The sequence below is a fragment of the Nanorana parkeri genome, unplaced genomic scaffold (assembly GCF_000935625.1).
Source record: "Nanorana parkeri isolate BGI_ZX_2015 unplaced genomic scaffold, ASM93562v1 scaffold2059, whole genome shotgun sequence".
In the NCBI taxonomy this organism is placed as follows: Eukaryota; Metazoa; Chordata; class Amphibia; order Anura; family Dicroglossidae; genus Nanorana; species Nanorana parkeri.
In genome coordinates this window covers 190,818-211,321 of record NW_017308327.1, presented here as the reverse complement: position 1 = coordinate 211,321, position 20,504 = coordinate 190,818, and the positions used below count along the sequence as shown (strand labels likewise).

The following is a 20,504-nucleotide window of genomic DNA, read 5'->3' as shown; positions in this document are numbered from 1 at the left end:
GTAACTCTGATGTCAGCTGGGATGGATGCTGGATGGGGCTGGTGGTGCCATCCGGCAACTTAGCGATGGTGACTCTGTCTGCACCACCCATCTTGACAAACTTCGTTTGAATAACTGAAGCCGTGGGTGACGACTGCCTGATTACAATAGGCGGCAGGGAAGACCCCCCCCTCCACGCTAAACAGGGGAACCGAGTGATTAGCCAATTGCACCATGGCTATGATTTTCCCATGTATGGCTAAAAATCTTTCCAGGGCCTGTCCAGGGAAGCCATTCCACTGAACACGTACATCAGTGTCATTGTAAAGTAACGATGTTGCAATGTTACACTTTGTGCTTTTACATACTGACACATTGATGTGAGTATGAATGGACAATGGATGGGTTAAAGAAGATAAATATTTACAGTCCAAATTTGGATACTAAAACTTCGGGCTTATAGATGCCAGCTGATAAACTGGCACAAAGGCAAGTGTACCCGACTATGAGCTGGATAATACTGCACACGCAGCGGGTATACCTGCCGGCCTGCAGAACTCTCCAATGGGCCATCACAGTGATACATCGTACATGTATCACTGTTGGGAGCCGACAGTGTCCAGCTCCCAATGCCTTTATTAGACATTAGACTGCTGCTTTAATGGGATTCACCTCCAAGTTCGGGTTTGCCAAATTTTCAAGCAAGATTCAACAATCCCTTGGTGAATCGAATTTGGGCAGATCTGCCCATCACCAATGATGTAAAATGTGATTTTGCAACCAATATGCACCTACAGCTGGAAGTAAAGCTGCCGAAACAATAGCAGACCAGATGTTTCTCCTCCTCATAGGCAGCATGATGTGAAACAGATTTAGCTGTCAACAGTGATGTTCCAGCCTGACACTTAAAGTGATACTAAAGTCAAAAATTGTTTTCCCTCCCCCACAATGTTAATTAAAGCACTTACCTTAAATGATGTTTCTTAATCCGACCTTCCTCTTCTTTCCTGTAATTTTCAGCCTTCTCTCCAGCGGCGCGGCGGCTTTCCGATCCAGCGCTGACTCTTCTGTCCTTGCTGGCACTTCCTGTCCCACGGTGTCTGCATGCGGGTGCACGCGTCCATAGACTTACCTTGCATCTCTCCTCCTCTCCCGGCCGAAAATCCGAACTGCGCATGCGCCCGCCCCAAGATGCTTTGTGCCCGCCCCAAGGTGCTTTGCGCCCGCCACAAGGCGCTTTGCGCCCGCCCCAAGGTGCTTTGGGCCCGCCCTAAGGTGCTTTGCGCCCGCCCGAGCAGTTTCGGACTCTCAGACGGGGGCGCACGGCGAAGACGGGTAAGTTTAAACCAGTTTGGAAGCGTTTTTGTAGCAGTAGATGTATGCAAAAAAAACGGAGGGTTTAGAAACCCTTTAAGCTCCCAGGCGTTATTCCCTAGTCTGGCTCGGGGATATTTTTCAGTTTGAAGAGCGGTAACCCCGAGCCAGGATTGCACAGAAAAGTACCACTTACCTTGTCCCTGCGAGCCCGCGGTGTCCTCTGCTGCACGCGGCCGGCCGATGCCGCATCTGAGTTTTAGTTTAGTTTTTGGACGTCACAGCGGGGGGCGGAGCCGGCGTGAAATCCAAAAGTGAAAACATGACATTTACATAGAATACACACAATACCGGTCAATGTAATCTGCTATGATTACACTTATGTATCAAACTATTTCACTTCAATTTTGTCCCTAGAGCTTTGTCCAGTGCGCTGCCTTCACTTTTACTGTTCTTTCTGCCTGTAAACTTGTGAACGTCCATGGCATCCAAAAAGCGTCCCTTTAGGTCAAAAGCGGTTTTAGACCAGGTAGAAAACAGCGATAGTAAATTAGAACTACTTGCAGAATTGAGCGATAGCGATTCGTTGGGAAATTCGTCATCAGACACTGAAAGTCACTTTCAGTGTCTGATGATGAATTTCCCAACACGTGCGTTTTTACCGCGATTCGCGGTAAAAAAAACGCGCGACAGACGCGCGTTTCCGAGGGCTACTTGGCTGTATCCCAATGGAAACGCGTGACAAAAACGCCCCAAAGAAGCTCCTGTACTTCTTTGGGCGTAGTTTTGTAGCGCGTTCATACGGCCTGTAATACGCCCAGGTGTGAACCATACCCATAGGAAATAATGGGATTTCGGTGTTTGAGCGTTTTGCAGAGCGTTCAAACGCGCTACAAAACGCACAAGTGTGAACCAGGCCTAAGGGTACTTAGCATGGTTCTTAAAGCCTCATATAATGTAGAGCACATTAGATATTTTTCTTGCTCCCGAAGCAGACAGCTCACATAAACATTATCAGCAGAGAAGGACTATCTGTACAGGTCTTATCTTTACAGATAAGAGTACCTTAGTAGGAGGGCCTTTAGGCCTGGTTCACACCTGTACATTTGTAGCGCGTTCAATGCTCTACGAACGCTCTACAAAACGCTCAAACATGAAAATCCCATTGTTTTCTATGGGTATGGTTCACACCTTGCCGTATTTCAGCCCGTCTGAACGCGCTACAAAACGGCCTACGCCTGAAAAGGTACATGAGCTTCTTTGCGGCGTTTTTGTAGCGCGTTTCCATTGGGATACAGCCAAGTAGCTCTCGGAAACGCGCGTTTGACGCACGTTTTTTACAGTGAATCGTGGTAAAAACGGGCGTCACTGAACGGGCGACAAACGCGCATATTCGATACGCCTAGGTGTGAACAGAGCCTTAGTCCCAGCTAAATTTTCAATTTGATTGATTGCAGGAGTTCACTCTATAATCAATAGTCATTTTTAAACAGATTTGATAGAAGACACCCTAGTCTATTTGTTTTGCTCTTGATTTATTTTACTGGGGAGGCAGGCAATATTTGGCTCACCTTTCTAATCAGCCAATACAAATTCTTGCAGGTAACCATGCCTGACTTGTATCCTTGATTGAACAGCATGCCTCCATAGTAGCCTACAATGAAAGAATAATTCATAGCTGATTGTATCCTCATGCTCTCATTATACTTGGTAATATGCCTTACTTTTTTAAATAGATCATTAACTGCAATCATTGAAGACCTGCAATGTTCTTTGCACGTTGTACACTCAGTAATAATTAACTTTGGTGTTACCTGTCACTCTTTAGCTGTGAAAAAGCAAAGCTTTTTTTTCAGATGGATCCGAGATCGGAAGACACTTCACGATGCATGAAAGGATAAGAAAAGACTCTTCTCCATCCCATGATGGGAAAATGGAACACGGAACTGAAAAATTACATCTCAAACGTGAACTTGGCCTGGTTAGTGCTGTGTCAATGATAGCTGGCACCATGATTGGCTCTGGTATCTTCATGTCTCCACAGTGGGTCCTCTACTACATGGGCAGCCCTGGAGCCAGCCTTTTAATATGGGCAGCCTGTGGCATTCTGGCGATGTTGGGTGCCCTTTCCTATGCTGAACTTGGTACTGTCATTAAGGAATCTGGAGGAGATTACATTTATATCTTACGGAATGTTGGCACCTTACCAGCCTTCCTCCTGGCATATACATCGGTCATTGTGGTCAGACCAGCTGGCATTGCTGCAGTTTCTTTAAGTTTTGCAGAATATGTGGTGGCTGCTTTCTACCAGGACTGCCCACCACCACAGGTAGTGTTGAAGTGTACAACGGCTGTCTGTATCCTTGTCCTGAGCATCATCAACTGCCTCAATGTCAGGCTTTCTGCCGCCATTATTAACATCTTCACAGCTGCCAAGCTGATGATCTTGCTGGTCATAATTGTGGGTGGTATGGTCCTCTTGGCCCAAGGGAACACTCAGGTCTTTCAGAATGCCTTTGAAAACACAGCTGCAGGTTTTGGTCCAGTTGGAGTGGCTTTTTATCAAGGACTCTGGTCTTATGACGGATGGAACAACCTGAACTATGTAACTGAAGAAGTGAAGAATCCTGAGGTTAGTCAGTGTATTGTAAACCGTCTTTAACAGGCATTTACATATCAGCCATTTCACATTTCAAGGGACTCGCTGGGTTGTCTGTGAATGAGGTACAGGACAACGGAAAATTGTATACTTACCTATCGGTAATTTTCCTTTCCTGACGCCAATACATGGCAGCATACAATGGGTAACTTACATCCCCCAGCCCATTGTATGCTGTCATGTATTGGTGTCAGGACAACCCAAAGTATCAGTGATACTAAAGATGGCCAAACACCAACATTTTGTTTAAAAAAATGTAATTTTTGAAATGTTCATCAATTTGTTTTAATAGTTAATAATGGATTGATGATCGTTTTCAACTTTAGTGATAAAAAAAATCAAAGGAGCAGGATGAAAATGTTTTCTTGAATGAACAAAATTTCACATGCAGGTTTAAGACATCCCCCAAGCATTATAGTCACATTAAAAGATCCTCTCCCCACTTAACAGCAGAGGCGGCTCTAGACTTTGTGAGGCCTTAGGTGAAACTCAAACGTGAGAAACCCATAATGAAAATAAAATGCAAACGATAATAAAAATATTAACTATCAATTGTATGTTTTAAGACTAGCCTTTAATCCCAAAAGCCAGGAACTCACAGCTCCTAGAGCTAGAATTTTATTTCCATCTCATATCTAATTCTACAAATAACTATACACAAAACCCTAACACTAAGGAAGTAATGCACAAAGTGCAAAGGTCAGTAGTAAGAAACATACAGAGTGCAGAGGTCAGGAGGTAATACGCACAGTGCAGCGGCCAGAAGGATCTGACGCACATAGTGCAGGTGGAAGTAATGCACAGAGTGCATCGGTCAGAAGGAGGTAAGTCACAGAGTGAAGAGGTCAAAATTAAATTGCAGAGGTCAGTAATAACGCAGAGTGTGGAGGTCAGCAATAATGCAGAGGTCAGTAATAACGCAGAGTGCAGAGGTCAGTAATAACGCAGAATGCAGAGGTTCAATAATTACGCAAAGTGCGGAGGTCAGTAATAATGCAGAGTGCGGAGGTCAGTTGTAATGCAGAGGTCAGTAATAACACAGAGTGCAGAGGTCAGTAATAACGCAGAGTGCAGAGATCAGTAATAACGCAGAGTGCAGAGGTCAGTAATAACGCAGAGTGCAGAGGTCAGTAATGACGCAAAGTGCTGAGGTCAGTAATAATGCAGAGTGCAGAGGTCAGTTGTAATGCAGAGGCCAGTAATAACGCAGAGTGCAGAGGTCAGTAATAACGCAGAGTGCAGAGGTCAGTAATGACGCAAAGTGCTGAGGTCAGTAATAATGCAGAGTGCAGAGGTCAGTTGTAATGCAGAGGCCAGTAATAACGCAGAGTGCAGAGGTCAGTAATAACGCAGAGTGCGGAGGTCAGTAATAATGCAGATTGCGGAGGTCAGTTGTAATACAGAAGTCAGTAATAACGCAGAGTGCGGAGGTCAGGGGCGTGATGCGGAGTGCAGAGACTTACTGTGCATATACTGTATATCGTCTGATGTTCAGGTGCTCTGCCCTCTTCCTCTCCTGGTGGGGGCTGGGGGAGTAGCAATGTTTCCTGTTCCTGTGAAGCCTCCAGCCCAGCATGGTGCCTCTAGCCGCCTTCTTGTTCCCCAGGACCCGCTCTCCTGCTATCAGGCCAATGGTGGTGATGCAGTCTTCCTCCCAGCCCATAGAGCTGGAGTGGGTGGAGGAAGCTGCACGTTGCCGCCGAGGAGCCCGACTGTTGAAGCGGCCATCAGAGAGGCAGCTGAACCGGCTTTTCTCCTCCCCGCCCGCTGCAGCTACAGAGCGACCAGGAGGCGAGAGATGATAGGTGGGATCGCCGCTGCGATGGCCGTTGAAAGCCCTGCCTTAGACAACCGCCTAACTCGCCTAATTAGAGAGCCGCCTCTGCTTAACAGTATTAAAAAAAATGTTTGCATTGGTACATGTTCCTCATGGCAGTGCTTAGTTTCCTCTACCCGTGTTCAACAAAATTTGGGGAGGGCAGGGAGAAAAAAAAAGGTTTGACTCCAACAGACTTCAGTGAAGTTCGGGTTTATCAGATTTTTTCCTGGGTTTGTCCAATCTCCTGTGAACCGAACCTTCCCTGGTTCACTCATCCCAAATACACAGAACTAGTATATACCGTAGTTGTGTTGGGATTTACTTTGAGGGAGAGGTTGGCCATATTTAAAAAGCAGGTAATCTGATATTCACCAAACATTCACTGCAGATGAGTCAGGCACTGTAATTTAAAACCCATGCACCAGGAAGAGACACATGCCGTAAATGTTTGGTGAATGTCACATTCACTGCTTTATAAATATGCCCCAAATAGTCATATATCTGCAGCTGGGGTAATCCACATTTTTGGTATTTATAATATTGCTTATTAGGCCTCATTCACACACAACGCAAGAGCAAAATTGTATATTGTGTATATACGCGTACATGCGCGTATGTACGTGTGTATATGCATATACGCGCATATATGCGTGCACTATATGCAATCCCAGAATGCATAATTTGTAATAGGAATTTTAATGAGCTGTACGCGTGTCCGTGTGTATACGCGCGCAAACACGCGTGTATGCGCGTAAAATACGCTGCCCGGACGCATCTCAGTTCTATTCTGTTTTTGCGCATTTTTATGTTACGCAAATATACGGCTCCATACGCAGCTATGTGTATGGAGCCATTTATTTGCATATGGTACAATATGCCGGTAAGCGCATATACGCGCGGCAGTGTGAATGAGGCCTTATACATAATTAAAAACGTGTTGCAAAACCATATTTGAAATACATAATAATGCCCATCCTTATACTCTTAGCATTCCCTATTGGCATCCACAATAAACTACCTAGGAAAAAGATACCGGCCCATTTATAGATCTAATTTTAAAATGAGGTCTTAATGAAGAAATACAGTAATTTAGATTGTTAAAGTGACATTAAAGTCAAAAAAATGTGTCCCCTCCCCCCAATGTTAATGTTAGCACTTACCTTAAATGATGTCTCTTAATCCGATCTTCTTTCCTGATGTTTTCAGCTGTCCCTCCAGCGGTGCAGCGGCTCTCCGTTCCAGCGCTGACTCCTCTGTCCTTACTGGCACTTCCGATCCAGCGGTGTCTGCATGCGGGTGCAGGCGTCCATAGACTTACCTTGCGTCTCTGCTCGTCTCCCGGCCGACAATCTAAACTGCGCATGCGCCCGCCCCAAGATGCTTTGCGCCGCCGGAGCAGTTTCGGATTCTCGGGCGGGAGCGCGCGGCAATAACGGGGTAAGTTTAAACCGAGGTTAAAGCGTTTTTTTTTTTAATGTTTTGCCTATATCTACTGCTTGATAGCAGTAGATATAGGCAAAAAAAACCGGAGGGTTTAGAAACCCTTTAACAACACAGAACAGTTACAGCTAACCAGAGCTTTGATGGGCCAGTTTGTTAGAACTCACAGACAGTTTAAAAGGGAAAATGGAGCCATTAAAAATGCTTACAAGATATACAATAAATGTTGACATGATAGACTAATAGAATGATAATAAGATAATTAATAGACTGTAAGCTTTTGCAAGACATGTCCTCTTTCTGCTTTTCCCATGTTGCGTATGGTATCGGTGCCCTACACTGTAAGGAATGTATCTGCTCAGCGTTTAGCTCTGAGCAATTTATTGGTGCTTTAAGAGTGAACACTAGTAATAAACCCCGTAGTAGATTATGAATTCATTACTTTGCTGTTTTCTATCTTGCAGGTGACTCTGCCGCGAGCTGTGATGATTGCAATTCCGCTAGTAACATGCATCTATCTCCTGGCTAATGTCAGCTATTTTGCAGCAATGACTCCACAGGAACTTCTCTCTTCAGACGCCGTGGCTATCAGTTGGGGGTAAGTTTGTTAATGACAATTCTGATTTGTTGGGGTCTTCAGTTGGTCATGAATGAAGCTATCCTTTAGACCAGCGTTTCTCAACCTTTATTCAGCCATGGCACCCTTTAAAATATGCAGAATCTAAAGGCACCCCAGTCTTAAATATAAATGTAACAATTGGCGTTGTGGGTAGCACTTCTGCCTTGCAGCACTCGGGGGCCCTGGTTCGAACCCTGGCCAGCTCACTATCTCCAAGGAGTTTACATGTTCTCCCTGTGCTTGTGTGGGTTTCCTCCGGGTACTCCGGTTTCCTCCCACACTCCAAAGACATGCTGTAGGGTTAATTGGCTCCTCTCAAAATTGTCCCTGTATGTATGCATCTGAGATAGGGACCTTAGATTGTAAGCTCCTTGAGGGCAGGGACTGATGTGAATGCCCGCTATGTAAAGTGCTGCGTAAATTGTTGACTCTATATAAATACTAGGGTTGCACAGATACCAAGTACAGTACTCGGTACAAGTACGAGTACATGTACCGATACTTTTGAGCTCCAAGACTACACTAGAGAAAAATTCAAAAGTTAGGAGGCAGCTGTCATTTGTAAGGAGCACACGGAGCTCCTGGGATTTGTACATCTCTGTTGTAATGTATGATTTTGTTTTTATAACTATAAATAAAGTGATGCACAGATACCAGTTTTGCGAGTAAAGGTACTGGTACTTGCCGAGTACTTACAAGTATGAGTACTGATACATTTTTGTTTATTGTCATGTGACAGTTTTTCTAAATCAATACAGACTAATGATTTCAGGACAGTGGTGGAACGCCAGAGCCCGGTCCCAGCTGCAACCGCTGCAACCCTGGTAGTTCTCATGAAAATGCCAAGTATCGGCACTGGTACTCGAAAAGTATCTGTGCATCCCTAATAAATACCTATAATAAATATAACACATTATAAAAAATTCTCTACCAGATCCTTAGCCTAGATAGGGGTCTGGCCTGGAATGGATTTTAAGGGGGAACCCCATACAAAAAAAAAATCACAGACCCCATTTAACATCAGAGCCCCCATTTATCATAAGCAGCTCCCTTCCAATCAGAACCCCCCTCACATCAGGAGTCCCCTTCACATCAGATTCCTCAGTCCCCACTTCACATCAGAGTCCTACCTTACAATCTGCATGACAGCCAGCAGGATGTGGAGAAGGTTTGAACGGATGTGGGCTTCTCTCCTCTTCTGAAGGCTGTGGGAGGTCCTTGATGCAGCCTTTGTCATGGAAAATTTGAAGGAAACCCTGATAAAGCCAGATAAACCTCAGTTGATAAAGTTTGTCTTAGAGTGTATGTATGGCTAAAACTACACTGCCTGGCCCATAAAAAGGTCACACTCTAATATTTCATTGGACCGCCTTTAGCTTTGATTATGGCACGCATTCACCATGGCATCATTTCAATAAGCTTATGCAATGTCACAACATTTATTTCCCGCCAGAGTTGCATTCATTTTTCTCCAAGATCTTGTAGTGATAATGGGAGAGTCGGACCACTGTGTAAAGTCTTCTCCAGCACATCACAAAGATTCTCAATGGGGTTAAGGTCTGGACTCTGTGGTGGCCAATCCATGTTTGACAATGGTGTCTCATGCTCCCTGAACCACTCTCACAATCTGAGCCCGATGAATCTCAGCATTGTCATCTTGGAATATGCCCAATGTGCCATCAGGGAAGAAAAATCCATTGATGGAAAAACCTGATCATTCAGTATATTCAGGTAGCAGCTGACCTCATTTTTTGGGGACATAATGTTGCTGAACCTAGTAATTATCCAATGGAAGGCTCTGACCTGTTTACTTACCTAAATCCAAGTGGTGACTTTTTTTTGGCCAGGCAGTGTATTTTATTTAATTCAGGGTAGAGTTGGGAAGGGGTTAAAGGAGAACCTGCTGCTGCTAGGGAACCCAGCCTGTGCCAACCTCCAGTGTTCAGCAGACACCAAAGTCTTGCCTAACTCCAAAGTTTAACTACCAAAAGAAATAAATAGATCCACGCAGCACATCCAAAGACCGGGAAATGTATTTTCTAAATGGTGATGCACATCAAAAGCAGTCCTGGAATGCCTTGACACGTTTTGCTCCAAGGTTCTTTATCATAAGGCCAGTTCCGTTTCAGCTGCATTATGATTAAATACAGGCTTCATGAGCCTTCCCTTCAGTCATGGGGCAGCTGATCTATACAACTTGTGATCAAAATAAAATGTATAAACATAAAGGTATTCATAATGGTAAATCAATCCAGCAGACTCAGGGACACCTATAGAATGCAGAGCTCTGTATAATCAGTATCTAGACTGGTTACAGTCCAGGTATCTCTAAATTGAATAGCGACATTTTAGAGGGCGCTACAAAAGGATCAACTTATTCTTCTCTAGGATACAGAATTTGAGGTTTTTACGTGCAAGGCTCTCCTAGATGTAAGCGGAGAAAGAGAAGGAGAAAATTTGGACTTGGTAATGTCCTCCTTATTAGTTTAGGGATGAGACAAGCCATTAGAATCCCAACCAAGGAAGCCCTTGTAGAAGGATGGTTGCATTACTCTGTAGTGGCATGGTTGTGTCATTTTGTTCCATCTGTACCCGGAGCTTATCAGAACAGTGACAAATCCAGTCAACATCAACATTATTTTTTTCTTTTACTTTGGTCCTGAGGCAAGAAACAACTTTTATTACTGTCTGTGACATCACCAGGCTTGTAAAATTCTTGCAGAGGCAGCTGCCGGGAACTCAATTCCTATGGACATGACATGCCCCCAGAACTACATTTCCCCAGGAGCCCTTTCCTTACACACAGTGTGTGAGCAGGTTCTTGGAAATCAAGACAGCCAGGGACAACCCTTTAATGAGGCGGCCTGAGGCAGTTGATTCAAGCGGGCGTCCCACCCAGCTCCTGACAAGTGAAGTCAGTGAGCTGGGTGGTAAGCTGGACAGAGGTATAGTGCAAACCCAACCCAAACCCCCCCCCATAATATGCGCGGCTAACAACACACCACCAACCCTACCCTGCGTAATGTATGCCACCATCACCCGACTGACCCCCCCCAACTTATTTTTATTACTCTCTGCTGCGACATCACTAGGCTTGTAAAACTCGTATGGAGCAGCTGCCAGGAACGCATTTGCTATAGACCTGACATGCTCCCAGAATTACTTCTCACAGGAGCCTTTTCCCTACACACAGTGGGAATCACGGCAGCCAGGACCATCCCTAGGGGGGGGGGAAAGAGCAGGTGTGCCTACTGGTTTCCAGGAGCTGAGGGTGAGGGGGGATATACTGGCTGAAGTCCTGCCCAGCTCCAGTGATGTCAGTGAGCCGGGCAGGACACAAGACAAAGGTACTGTGCAAACCCCCCAGCACCCAGTAGCATGTGCCGCCATCACCTGAACCCCGGTAACGTGCGCCTCCAGCAATCCTCCCCTTTTCCAACCTCAGGCGGCAAAAAGAGTAGGGATGCCCCTAAAAACAGCAGCATTGTTTTGCTGGAAAAGAAATCAATGTCTGCATTGTGGAGTTCAGTAGTCCAGAAAATAGGACTGACAAGGCTGCTTGGGAATCTCAATCCAGTAAAAGCTGTGTGTTGTCAGCCCAAACAGGAGGTTAGAGCACACTGGATTTCTGACAAATCAGCAGGTGTTTTTCTGCACTTGCAGTATTTTTAAAAGATAGAACATAGGAAAATGTGCATATAATGCAGAAATGTAGTGAGGTTTTAAAATGTTGCCCTGATATACACTTTAATCAATATGCCTTGTTCTTAAATGATCACTTTTTGTTATTGCAGGGTGAAGGTGCTGGGAAGCTGGACTTGGATAATATCTCTTGGTGTGGCACTTTCTACTTTCGGTTCAGCTAACGGAACCTTCTTTAGTGGAGGGCGTGTGTGCTATGTGGCAGCCAGAGAGGGCCATTTGGTAGGTCTATTTAATGCTTCATGATTCCTCCTAACCAAGGATGGGCTCGGGCGTGTTCGCAGCTCCACGTGCCGAGCCCGCCAGGAAGCTGACAGCGCCAATCACAGGCACTGAGACATTTCCCAATCTCTACAGCTGCGGACCGGGAAAATGTCTCAGTACCTGTGATTGGCGCTGCGTGCTGTCAGCTTCCTGGCGGGCTCAGCACGTGAAGCTGCGAACACGCCCGAGCCCATCCTTACTCTTAACCCTGAAGGGTGCTTTTCTCGAACCTTATCCCAGCCTTGTTTTCTCATCTTCTCGTTCCTCATGTTGCCATTTCTAAACATTTTTTGAGATTACATTGTAACTGCACACAGGTGGATTCCATTCATTTATTAATGTGACTTCTGGTTGCATTAGAACTTATTTAGGGACTTAAGGTGCCCATACACTGCTCGATTCTCGTGCGAGAATCGGGCGAAATCCCACGATCGTACGAGAATCGAGCAGTGTGAACAAAGACGTGCGACCGTTTCTACTGTACGGTCGCACGTCTTTTGTCGAACCAACATGCTCAAAAACCCGCCAAGAATCGTACGATTGTCGGCGGGTTTCTAGCCTGCTCGTCCGATAGCTGCATTGCGGTCATCGGAAGCTCGCCACTCAGCGGGGCGGGCTTTCGATGATCGCAAGTACGATCTGCCCGTCCAAGGTGGGCAGATCGTACGAGCTTTCAATAAGCATACGACCATCGCAAGGCAAAAGTCTTGCAATGGTCGTAAGGTGTATGGGCACCTTTAGAGGTCAATATCTATCCAATGTAGACTTTCTAATTTTCTATGCTACCAATATAAATGTGTTTTTTTAATATGTAAAAATAATTTGCATTGTTTTTAACCAAACCCTTATATAGTGCACCATAAAAACCCTACTTTACATTGACCTTAATTTGCTCTACTTAAAGTGACATTAAAGTCAAAAACCTTTTTCCCTCCTCCCAATGTTGATGTCAGCACTTACCATAAATGATGTCTCTTAATCCGATCTGCTTCTTCCCTGTCCTTTTCAGCCTTCTCTCCAGCGGTGCGGCGGCTCTCTGATCCAGCGCTGACTCCTCTGTGCTTACTGGCACTTCCTGTCCTACGGTGTCTGCATTGCGGGTGCACGCGTCCATAGACTTACCTTGCGTCTCTCCTCGCCTCCCGGCCGAAAATCCGAACTGCGCATGCGCCCTGCCCCAAGATGCTTTGCGGCCGCCCGAGCAGTTTTGGATTTTCGGACCGGAGCGCGCGGCGAAGACGGGGTAAGTTTAAACCGCTCTTAAAGCGTTTAAAAAAAATAACTTTTTGCATATATCTACTGTTTGCTAGAATTAGATATATGCAAAAAAACATGAGGGTTTAGAAACCCTTTAAGGGTGTGGTGCTTGTTTCTAAGATTAGAACCCATTGCAATTGATTTTCTAAAGATTTTCTATGGTCAGATGGAAAAAGTGCAACAGATTCCTCCATCTACGCTGGCTCTCAAAATACCTGAACAATGCCTGCATCCAATCAGATTGTTCAGGTGTTTTGAGAGCCAGACTAGCAAGATACCGAAGTTTGGCCCAGTGGAAGATTCCTCCATCCACACAGTTTAGCGTAGATGGAGGAATCTGTTGCACTTTTTCCATCTGACCATAGAAAATCTGCAGATAATCTATAGCTGTATAACCAGCATTACATAGAACACCTCAGGGCACAATGCCTCAATGCAATATGTTATGGTGGTGGTGATGATGGATAGGGGGAGGTGTGCTGTAGCTCTAACACTTTCTATCCTAGGGCTTGCTCCTCTATAGATACAGTAGAATGAGTGAGCATTCTCACCTTGGACCAGTAGCGTGTTACAGGCTACTGCAAACACTACTGCAAACAGATTTACCTTGGATCAGCAACAGGCAACCTCAGCACTCCAGCTTAAGACAGGAAGTATGTTACTAGCATAATCATGAGTAAAAAAAAAAAAAAAGCCTAATTAAAAGGAAAACAAATGCAGCCACCACATCTAAGGACTGCTAAGCTGATATATAATACATTTTTCTTCTTGGGTTTAGATATGGTTTAACTGTATTATATAAAAGATAATTTTGTGATTTATACTAATATTGGCGAAAAGAGCTTGCGGTGCTGTATCCAGCAAGCTGACCCCCACTAATCTATCATCTATATGGGGCTGATTTATAAATCTTCCACCCAGCGAATAGCTGAGCAAATGCCGTTTGCACAGCACTGCCACCACTAGATGGCGCTGAAGAGCATAGGACTTTCCTCTGCCCCTCGGCTCCATCTAGTGGTGGTAGTGCCGTGGGAATGGCATTAGCCCAGCTGTATGCTGAGCGAAAGAATCTTAAATCAGTCCCCATTTGTTCTGGTGAAAATAAAGTAAAGAAAAATCCCAAATTTTGAGGTGTCACAAGAACAGAAATAGAGGAGTAATCTTATTATCTTATTGCTGTGACAATCAAGGAGGGTATTTCCCTCACGTAGGAGAGATTTGCTGTAACGTCCTGTTGTATCCAGAGGACAGGAAGTTAATAAAATTCTTTTTATTCTGACAGGGGTTCTAACCACATCCTACTCTATCCAAAATGTTTGCTTTAGATACAAAACCTATTTGTTTCATTTACATCTGCAGCCGGACGTTCTCTCAATGGTTCATGTGAAGTGGCTGACGCCGTCCCCAGCCCTGATCTTCACCACGGTTATCTCATTAATAATGATCATTCCCGGAGATTTCAGCACTATTGTAAACCTCTTCAGGTAGGTGGAGACGTTTCATGCAGAATCTCTTTCATCCTTTACATCTTGGCTTCTCAAGCAGGTCATAAACGGAATTTTTTTTGGTTAGGAAGGTATGAGAAGACTTTACAAATATTGCATTCTTCAAATAAAATCATATTACCCAACCTACGACCACAAGCAGCACTTTGGTACTTATTTTGTGGCCCTCGGGCCCCAGCAGCAGGTATTTTTTTTTTCCCAGGCACTAGTGGTTTTACGGAGCACAAATGTGGGAACATTGATTGATAAAGGTGCTGTAATGGCACTGATCTCGGGCCGTCTCATATAACATCTCTATGTCTGGTCTCTGACTGCCTTCTGCAGCAAGTCCCCAGTCTCCAGCCACACCTTTAGTACCTCTTCAGTGTCTGACCATCTCCTGTAACATTACATACTTTATATTGTATGTTTACAGTACAGTTGGGTTTCTTTAGAAATCAGCCACAGCATGAGTATTAAAGCTTGCCTCCGGCCAACATGCTGCAGAGAAGAACCCTCGAAGCAGTGGTCTCTCTGCAGAGGTCTGATATGCCTTCTTCCAGTCAGACCTAGGCCCAGATTCCCCACAAGGCCACCGAGGCCCGGCCTCGGGGCGGCAGGGCGCAGAGGGGCGGCAGAGGTGTCCTTGTGGGAAAGTGGCCCCCTCTACATTCAGTCCTGCTTTGTACAAGCAGGACTGAATGTAGAGTGAGGCAGACGATTTTTCATTTACATGTGAAATCGCCGATGTCGCCGATTTCACATATAAACAGTGTGCAGCCTTCTCCCCTCCCCCCTGCACTTACCTCTCTCCCCCTCCCCCTGCACTTACCTCTCTCCCCCTCCCCCCTGCACTTACCTCTCTCCTCTGGTTCTGGCCTCCGCCGCCGAGTCCCGAGTCTCTGACTGCAGTGACCAGAGCGGCAGGGTTATAAGTAACCCTGCCGCTCCGTGTAGACTGTAGACAGTGAGAGGGGAGAACTGTGCTGTGCTCTTCCTCTCTCACCTGTCACAGGAGTTCCGGCACAGTGCTGTCCTAGAACTCCTGTATTGGAGGTGACAGGGTCAATAAAGAGAACCTGTCACCTCCAACTGCTTTTGCACAGGGGATTGTTTTCTCCTGTGTGATAGCAATAAAGTTAGGTGGAAAAAAAAATGAAATTGATGGGAAGGGGGGGTACATCGCAGAACCTGGCCTTGGGGCAGCACTGAGAGTAAATCCGGCCCTGGTCAGACCTATAGCTCTGCAATCAGCAAATCTCATGCTTCTTGCTGATTGAGAGAGCTCCAGCATTGTCTGGGCAGGGGACATGTTGGACCTCTGTAGAGAGACAAGCTTTTCTACTCAGACTCTAGCTTCTTTTCTAAACTGCAAGACTTTGCATACCTTTTCTTTTCATGCATGTGGAGTGTCTTTAGCTGATATAACCTGAAATTCTAGTTGGGCTTTAAATCCTCCAAAATCATACAGTCTTTGGCCAGGCTTATCCCCATGTGACACTAGAGATTTTGCCAGACCAATAACAATCTACTCACCTTCTTGAAGAATGTTGAAGTCCCACTGAACAAACCAGCAAGATATTGCGCTGTTGGTCCTCCCTCGCTAGAGATCAAGATTCTAAAATGTTTCGAGAGTAGGGGCTAAGGCCATCTTATCAACAGGGGGGCAAAAGTAGTCAGGACAGGTTTTATAACTTGCTGGATCTTATGTAAATACACTGCCTGGCCGAAAAAGGTTACCACCTGGGTCTACATTTCTCTCACCATATAAGTCAATGGCAATGCAAAAGCAACTTGAAGAAGGCTGATGAGGCTTAGAAGGAGGTCAACTGCAGGTCAGAAGACAGTCAGCTGCTGGTCAGAAGATGGTTAACTGCTGGTCAGAAAATGGTCAACTGCAGATCACAAAATGGTCAACTGCAGGTCAAATGCATCTGGGAATAGACTTAGAACCAGTGACGTGCCATGCCTTCTGTGCTAGGTGAGGCATCCCCCAGCCAGCCGAAGCTCCACCCCATCCCACCAAAGCTCCGCCCCATCCACCCAAAGCCCTGCCCGTCTCGCTGAAACCCCCCCACAGCTAGATAACCAAGCTGTGTGGGGAGGAGACAGGGAGGAGCCTCCCTGACCCTCACTGCTCGTCACTGGTGAGGCATCAAGACCGATGTCCTCACTTCCTCTTCGGAATGCAGGCAGTGATGTGTATTACATCACTGCCTGCATTCAGTTTCACTCTCCAGTACAGAAACCGGAGAGAAGCTGGTGAAGCAGGTCCCTGCTTCATCAGCTTCTCTGGGGGTCCCTAGGTGACATTAGGGGTCTTAAGACCCCTGATGTCTCCATAAAGAGGACCTGTCACTGCAAATTGGCTATCACATAGGGAGCTTGCTTGCTCCCTATGTGATAGCAATAAAGTTCAGGGGGAAAAAAAAGGTTTAAAAAAATTTGTCACAAAAAAATTTAAAATCACATATCAAAGCAATAAATAAAAGTCCCCCCCCCCCCCACACGCAAACATGCGTCAAGCCCGCCTACGTGCGAAAACGCCGATTACATCCATTGCGCCGCACATGTTACATATCGCCGCGAACGTCGCAGTGAAACAAATAATTCTAGGGTCATCAATCACTGATAGCACAAAACTGATGAGTGGTAAAAGCTTTTAAATCGTCGGCTATGGTCAATTTTGAGTATGGTAGTTTTTTGCGATTTAACGGGTGCGTGCAATTTTAAACCTCAACATGTTTGGTGTCTATTTACTCGACGTGACCCCGTCTTTTATATTTTACCAAAAAATTGGGTAATAATAAATGTTTTATAACATAACGTAGAGAGAACAGGTTTTTTTTCAAAATTTTCGGTACTTTTTTTATTATACAGTAAAAAAAAAAAACCTGCAGTGGTGATTAAATACCACCAAAAGAAAGCTCTACCTGTCCCCAAAAAATTGTATAAAATTCATTTCAGTACAGCGTTGTATGACGGAATAAATGTCAGTCAAAGTACCGCAGCGCTGAATACTGAAAAATGGCCTGGACAGGAAGGGGGTATAAACACCCCGGTCAGCAAGTGGTTAAACTGCATTGTCCTTATGGAGAAGTTTCAAGCTGCAAAGTAGGCCCTCTGCAGCCTGGCCTTGGCTAGCTTAATGATTTCTACTGAAGTGTCTTGTCCTTATTTCATTGCCTTGTCCTTATTTCATACACCACTGTGCTTTATTCTAACTGGACATTTCAGTTTGCGCAGTGATATATTGTGATGACTGTAATCTTGTTCCCTTGTCTACATTCAGCTTTACAGCCTGGCTCTTCTACGGTACAACGATTTCTGGCCTGATATATATGAAGATTAAAAAGCCGGATATTCCCAGGCCATATAAAGTAAGCCATAAAATGTTCTGCTCATTAGCTGTATCCGCTAGCAAGAAATGAGTGAATTGAGCTGAAGAGAATGATGGTAGCACAGATAAGTATCTTTGAAGGGATTATCTTGCTTTCCTTGGCTTTACAGAACCTCTCCTACTATAGATAGCTTCTTCTATTATTTTGTGTTTCTATATTACATCAGATTTTGTGCCTTTCATTGTTTATAAATTGGTGCTGAGTGCAGGGACTGAGCGAAATCCAGTCATTTGGCTCACATGTAGTGCAGTACATCGGACTGGAAGCCACTGGGATCATTTATATTTATTATACTGTTCATTGCTGTATTATTGCCTGGTGTTGGCTCTCTGCACAATTGCATGTGAAGAAGACCATGAGCAGTGATGCCAATACATCACTCTAGTTCAGCCTTCCTCAACTGGGTTGCTTTCTGGTTACCTCAGGGGTGCCGTGATATTTTTGCACAGTTTCATGCCTTTCCATGGTGCAGGAAAGCCACTATGGAAATGAATGACTCTAATCCAGGGAAGGTGAGATCCATTCAGAAAAAGACAGGAGTTTGTCTCCATCCTACCGCAGCTCCTGATGTGATGAGAGTACTGAGGACTCTGATGTGAGGGGAGGACTGAGGACTCTGATGTGAGGGGAGGACTGAGGACTCTGATGTGGAGGGAGGACTGAGGACTCTGATGTGAGGGGAGGACTGAGGACTCTGATGTGAGGAGAGCACTGAGGACTCTGATGTGAAGGGAGCACTGAGGACTCTGATGTGAGGGGAGGACTGAGGACTCTGATGTGGAGGGAGGACTGAGGACTCTGATGTGGAGGGAGGACTGAGGACTCTGATGTGGAGGGAGGAGTGAGGTCTCTAATGTAAAGGGGAACTTTGATTTGAAAGGGTGGGCCCTGATGTAAAGGGAGGACTCTGATGTGACGAGGGCTCCAGATGTGAAGGGGGACTCTAATGTGAAGTGGGGCTTCTGATGTGAAAGGGGGCTCCTGATGTAAAAGGAAGGTTCCTGATATGAAGAGTGATGCCTCCAAAACAGAAAGTAAAGGGAAATCTCCCCGATGGAACACAGCCTGCAGCCTGCACCGAGTGCTCATAATGTGCTGCGATTCCCAGAGCTATTTGCGGTGCGAATAGTATATAAATCACCTTCATATCTACAAATTGTCTCTATTATTCAGTATTATTTTCTTATCATATATATTACCAAATCTGTCTTTGGGATGCTGCTAATGCATTTCACATGTTGAATTCAATTCATTTATATTCAGTCCAAGTCTGTTTCCGTGCTCCAACCACCCTTATTTATTGAAAGTAAAAGATTTCTCCCAATAAGCGTGACATCTTTTTTATTTCAGGTTCCAATCATCATCCCAGTGATTGTACTTATCGCCGCCGTGTACCTGGTCCTGGCACCCATCATCGGCAGCCCTCAGCTGGAGTATCTCTATGTCGTGCTCTTTATCCTCAGCGGAGTTCTTCTTTACATTCCTGTGGTCCGTTATAAATGGTCTCCCAAATGTTTCCGATCCATCACCCTCTATCTGCAGCTGCTGCTGGAAGTTTCTCCAGCTGAGCGAAACGACTGAGACGAAGCCCGGAGCCATCTGTGTCCCTCTTATCTGTGCACAGATCCCAGTACTTCCAGTTCCTTTGGACTTTTGCTGCTTTATTTTGGACCCAAACCCACATACGTTTTAAGCAGCACCCAACTGCAGTTTTGTTAGGGAAGAAAAAGAGCCCAATCATTTCCTGGTCAGTTATGTCCATACATTACAAGGACTCTCACAGACTTCATTACAGATTCTTATCTGCTTGTGCACTGCAGATACTGAGACAGTCTATTTCGATATCTTGCTCAAACAATGATTCGTGGGCGGGGTCTACCATAACATCAGACTCATTGTTGTAAAAGAAGACATTGCATCAAATTGCATCCCCAGTGCCCCTGTACATAAGATCTATTTATAAAAAATCTGCATAGCTTATTCATCCATTGCAACTGCATCTACATTCATTCTGTACACGTTAACCAGCTATCATGAGAATGTTGCAAAATGAATGTTAGTGTCATTTCTTTTCTGGTTAAATGTTCTTCAGTAAGTATATTGATATAGAACAGAGTGAATGGGGAAAATACCAGATTATGGCCACCAGATGGAGCTGAGGATCATAGGACATAACTACATGTTAGTAACGAGTTACAATGTTGTAATTCTAGAGACTGCTGGAGAGAATGAGCACATACATGTAACCATTGCTACTACGGCGATTGGGACTTTACACTTGTGGAATGTGCAATGTTTTGGGGTCATTTTCTTTTTGTGTTCATGGATTCTTTTGCCCCTATATGCACACGTCTTCTATATATGATATCTTTATATACTGAGAAGGGGGGCAGGCTGTAATTCATTTTTCTATACTCACTCAGAGTTTGCTCACAGTGGGTGAGGATGATCACATGCACACACATGCATTTCCATGTACTTGCTCTCATGCATTTACATTAAATTTAAATTAAATGTGTGCATGGACACAGTGGCGTCACAAGGGGGGTGCGTCCCGCACCCGGGT

The 20,504-nt window shown here is 45.0% G+C and overlaps 1 protein-coding gene across 1 annotated transcript; it reads left to right on the top strand.

Moving 5' to 3' along the window:
- The first annotated feature begins 3,163 nt into the window (after nucleotides 1–3,163).
- On the top strand, nucleotides 3,164–19,654 carry LOC108800536 (b(0,+)-type amino acid transporter 1-like). The gene is made up of 6 exons (XM_018572527.1): nucleotides 3,164–3,925; nucleotides 7,676–7,809; nucleotides 11,625–11,754; nucleotides 14,413–14,537; nucleotides 17,830–17,917; nucleotides 19,289–19,654. Exons 1-6 carry the CDS (start codon nucleotides 3,179–3,181, stop codon nucleotides 19,517–19,519), a joined length of 1,455 nt encoding a protein of 484 aa, XP_018428029.1. The 5' UTR covers nucleotides 3,164–3,178; the 3' UTR covers nucleotides 19,520–19,654.
- The last annotated feature ends 850 nt before the right edge of the window (nucleotides 19,655–20,504 follow it).

Bases quoted from the DNA above. Each gene is read 5' to 3' on its own strand.
- LOC108800536 (XM_018572527.1), top strand. From the start codon at position 3,179: ATGCATGAAAGGATAAGAAAAGACTCTTCTCCATCCCATGATGGGAAA. The intron at 7,810-11,624 runs GTAAGTTTGTTA...TTGTTATTGCAG, and splicing joins GCCGTGGCTATCAGTTGGGG to GGTGAAGGTGCTGGGAAGCT. The intron at 11,755-14,412 runs GTAGGTCTATTT...TTACATCTGCAG, and splicing joins CAGCCAGAGAGGGCCATTTG to CCGGACGTTCTCTCAATGGT.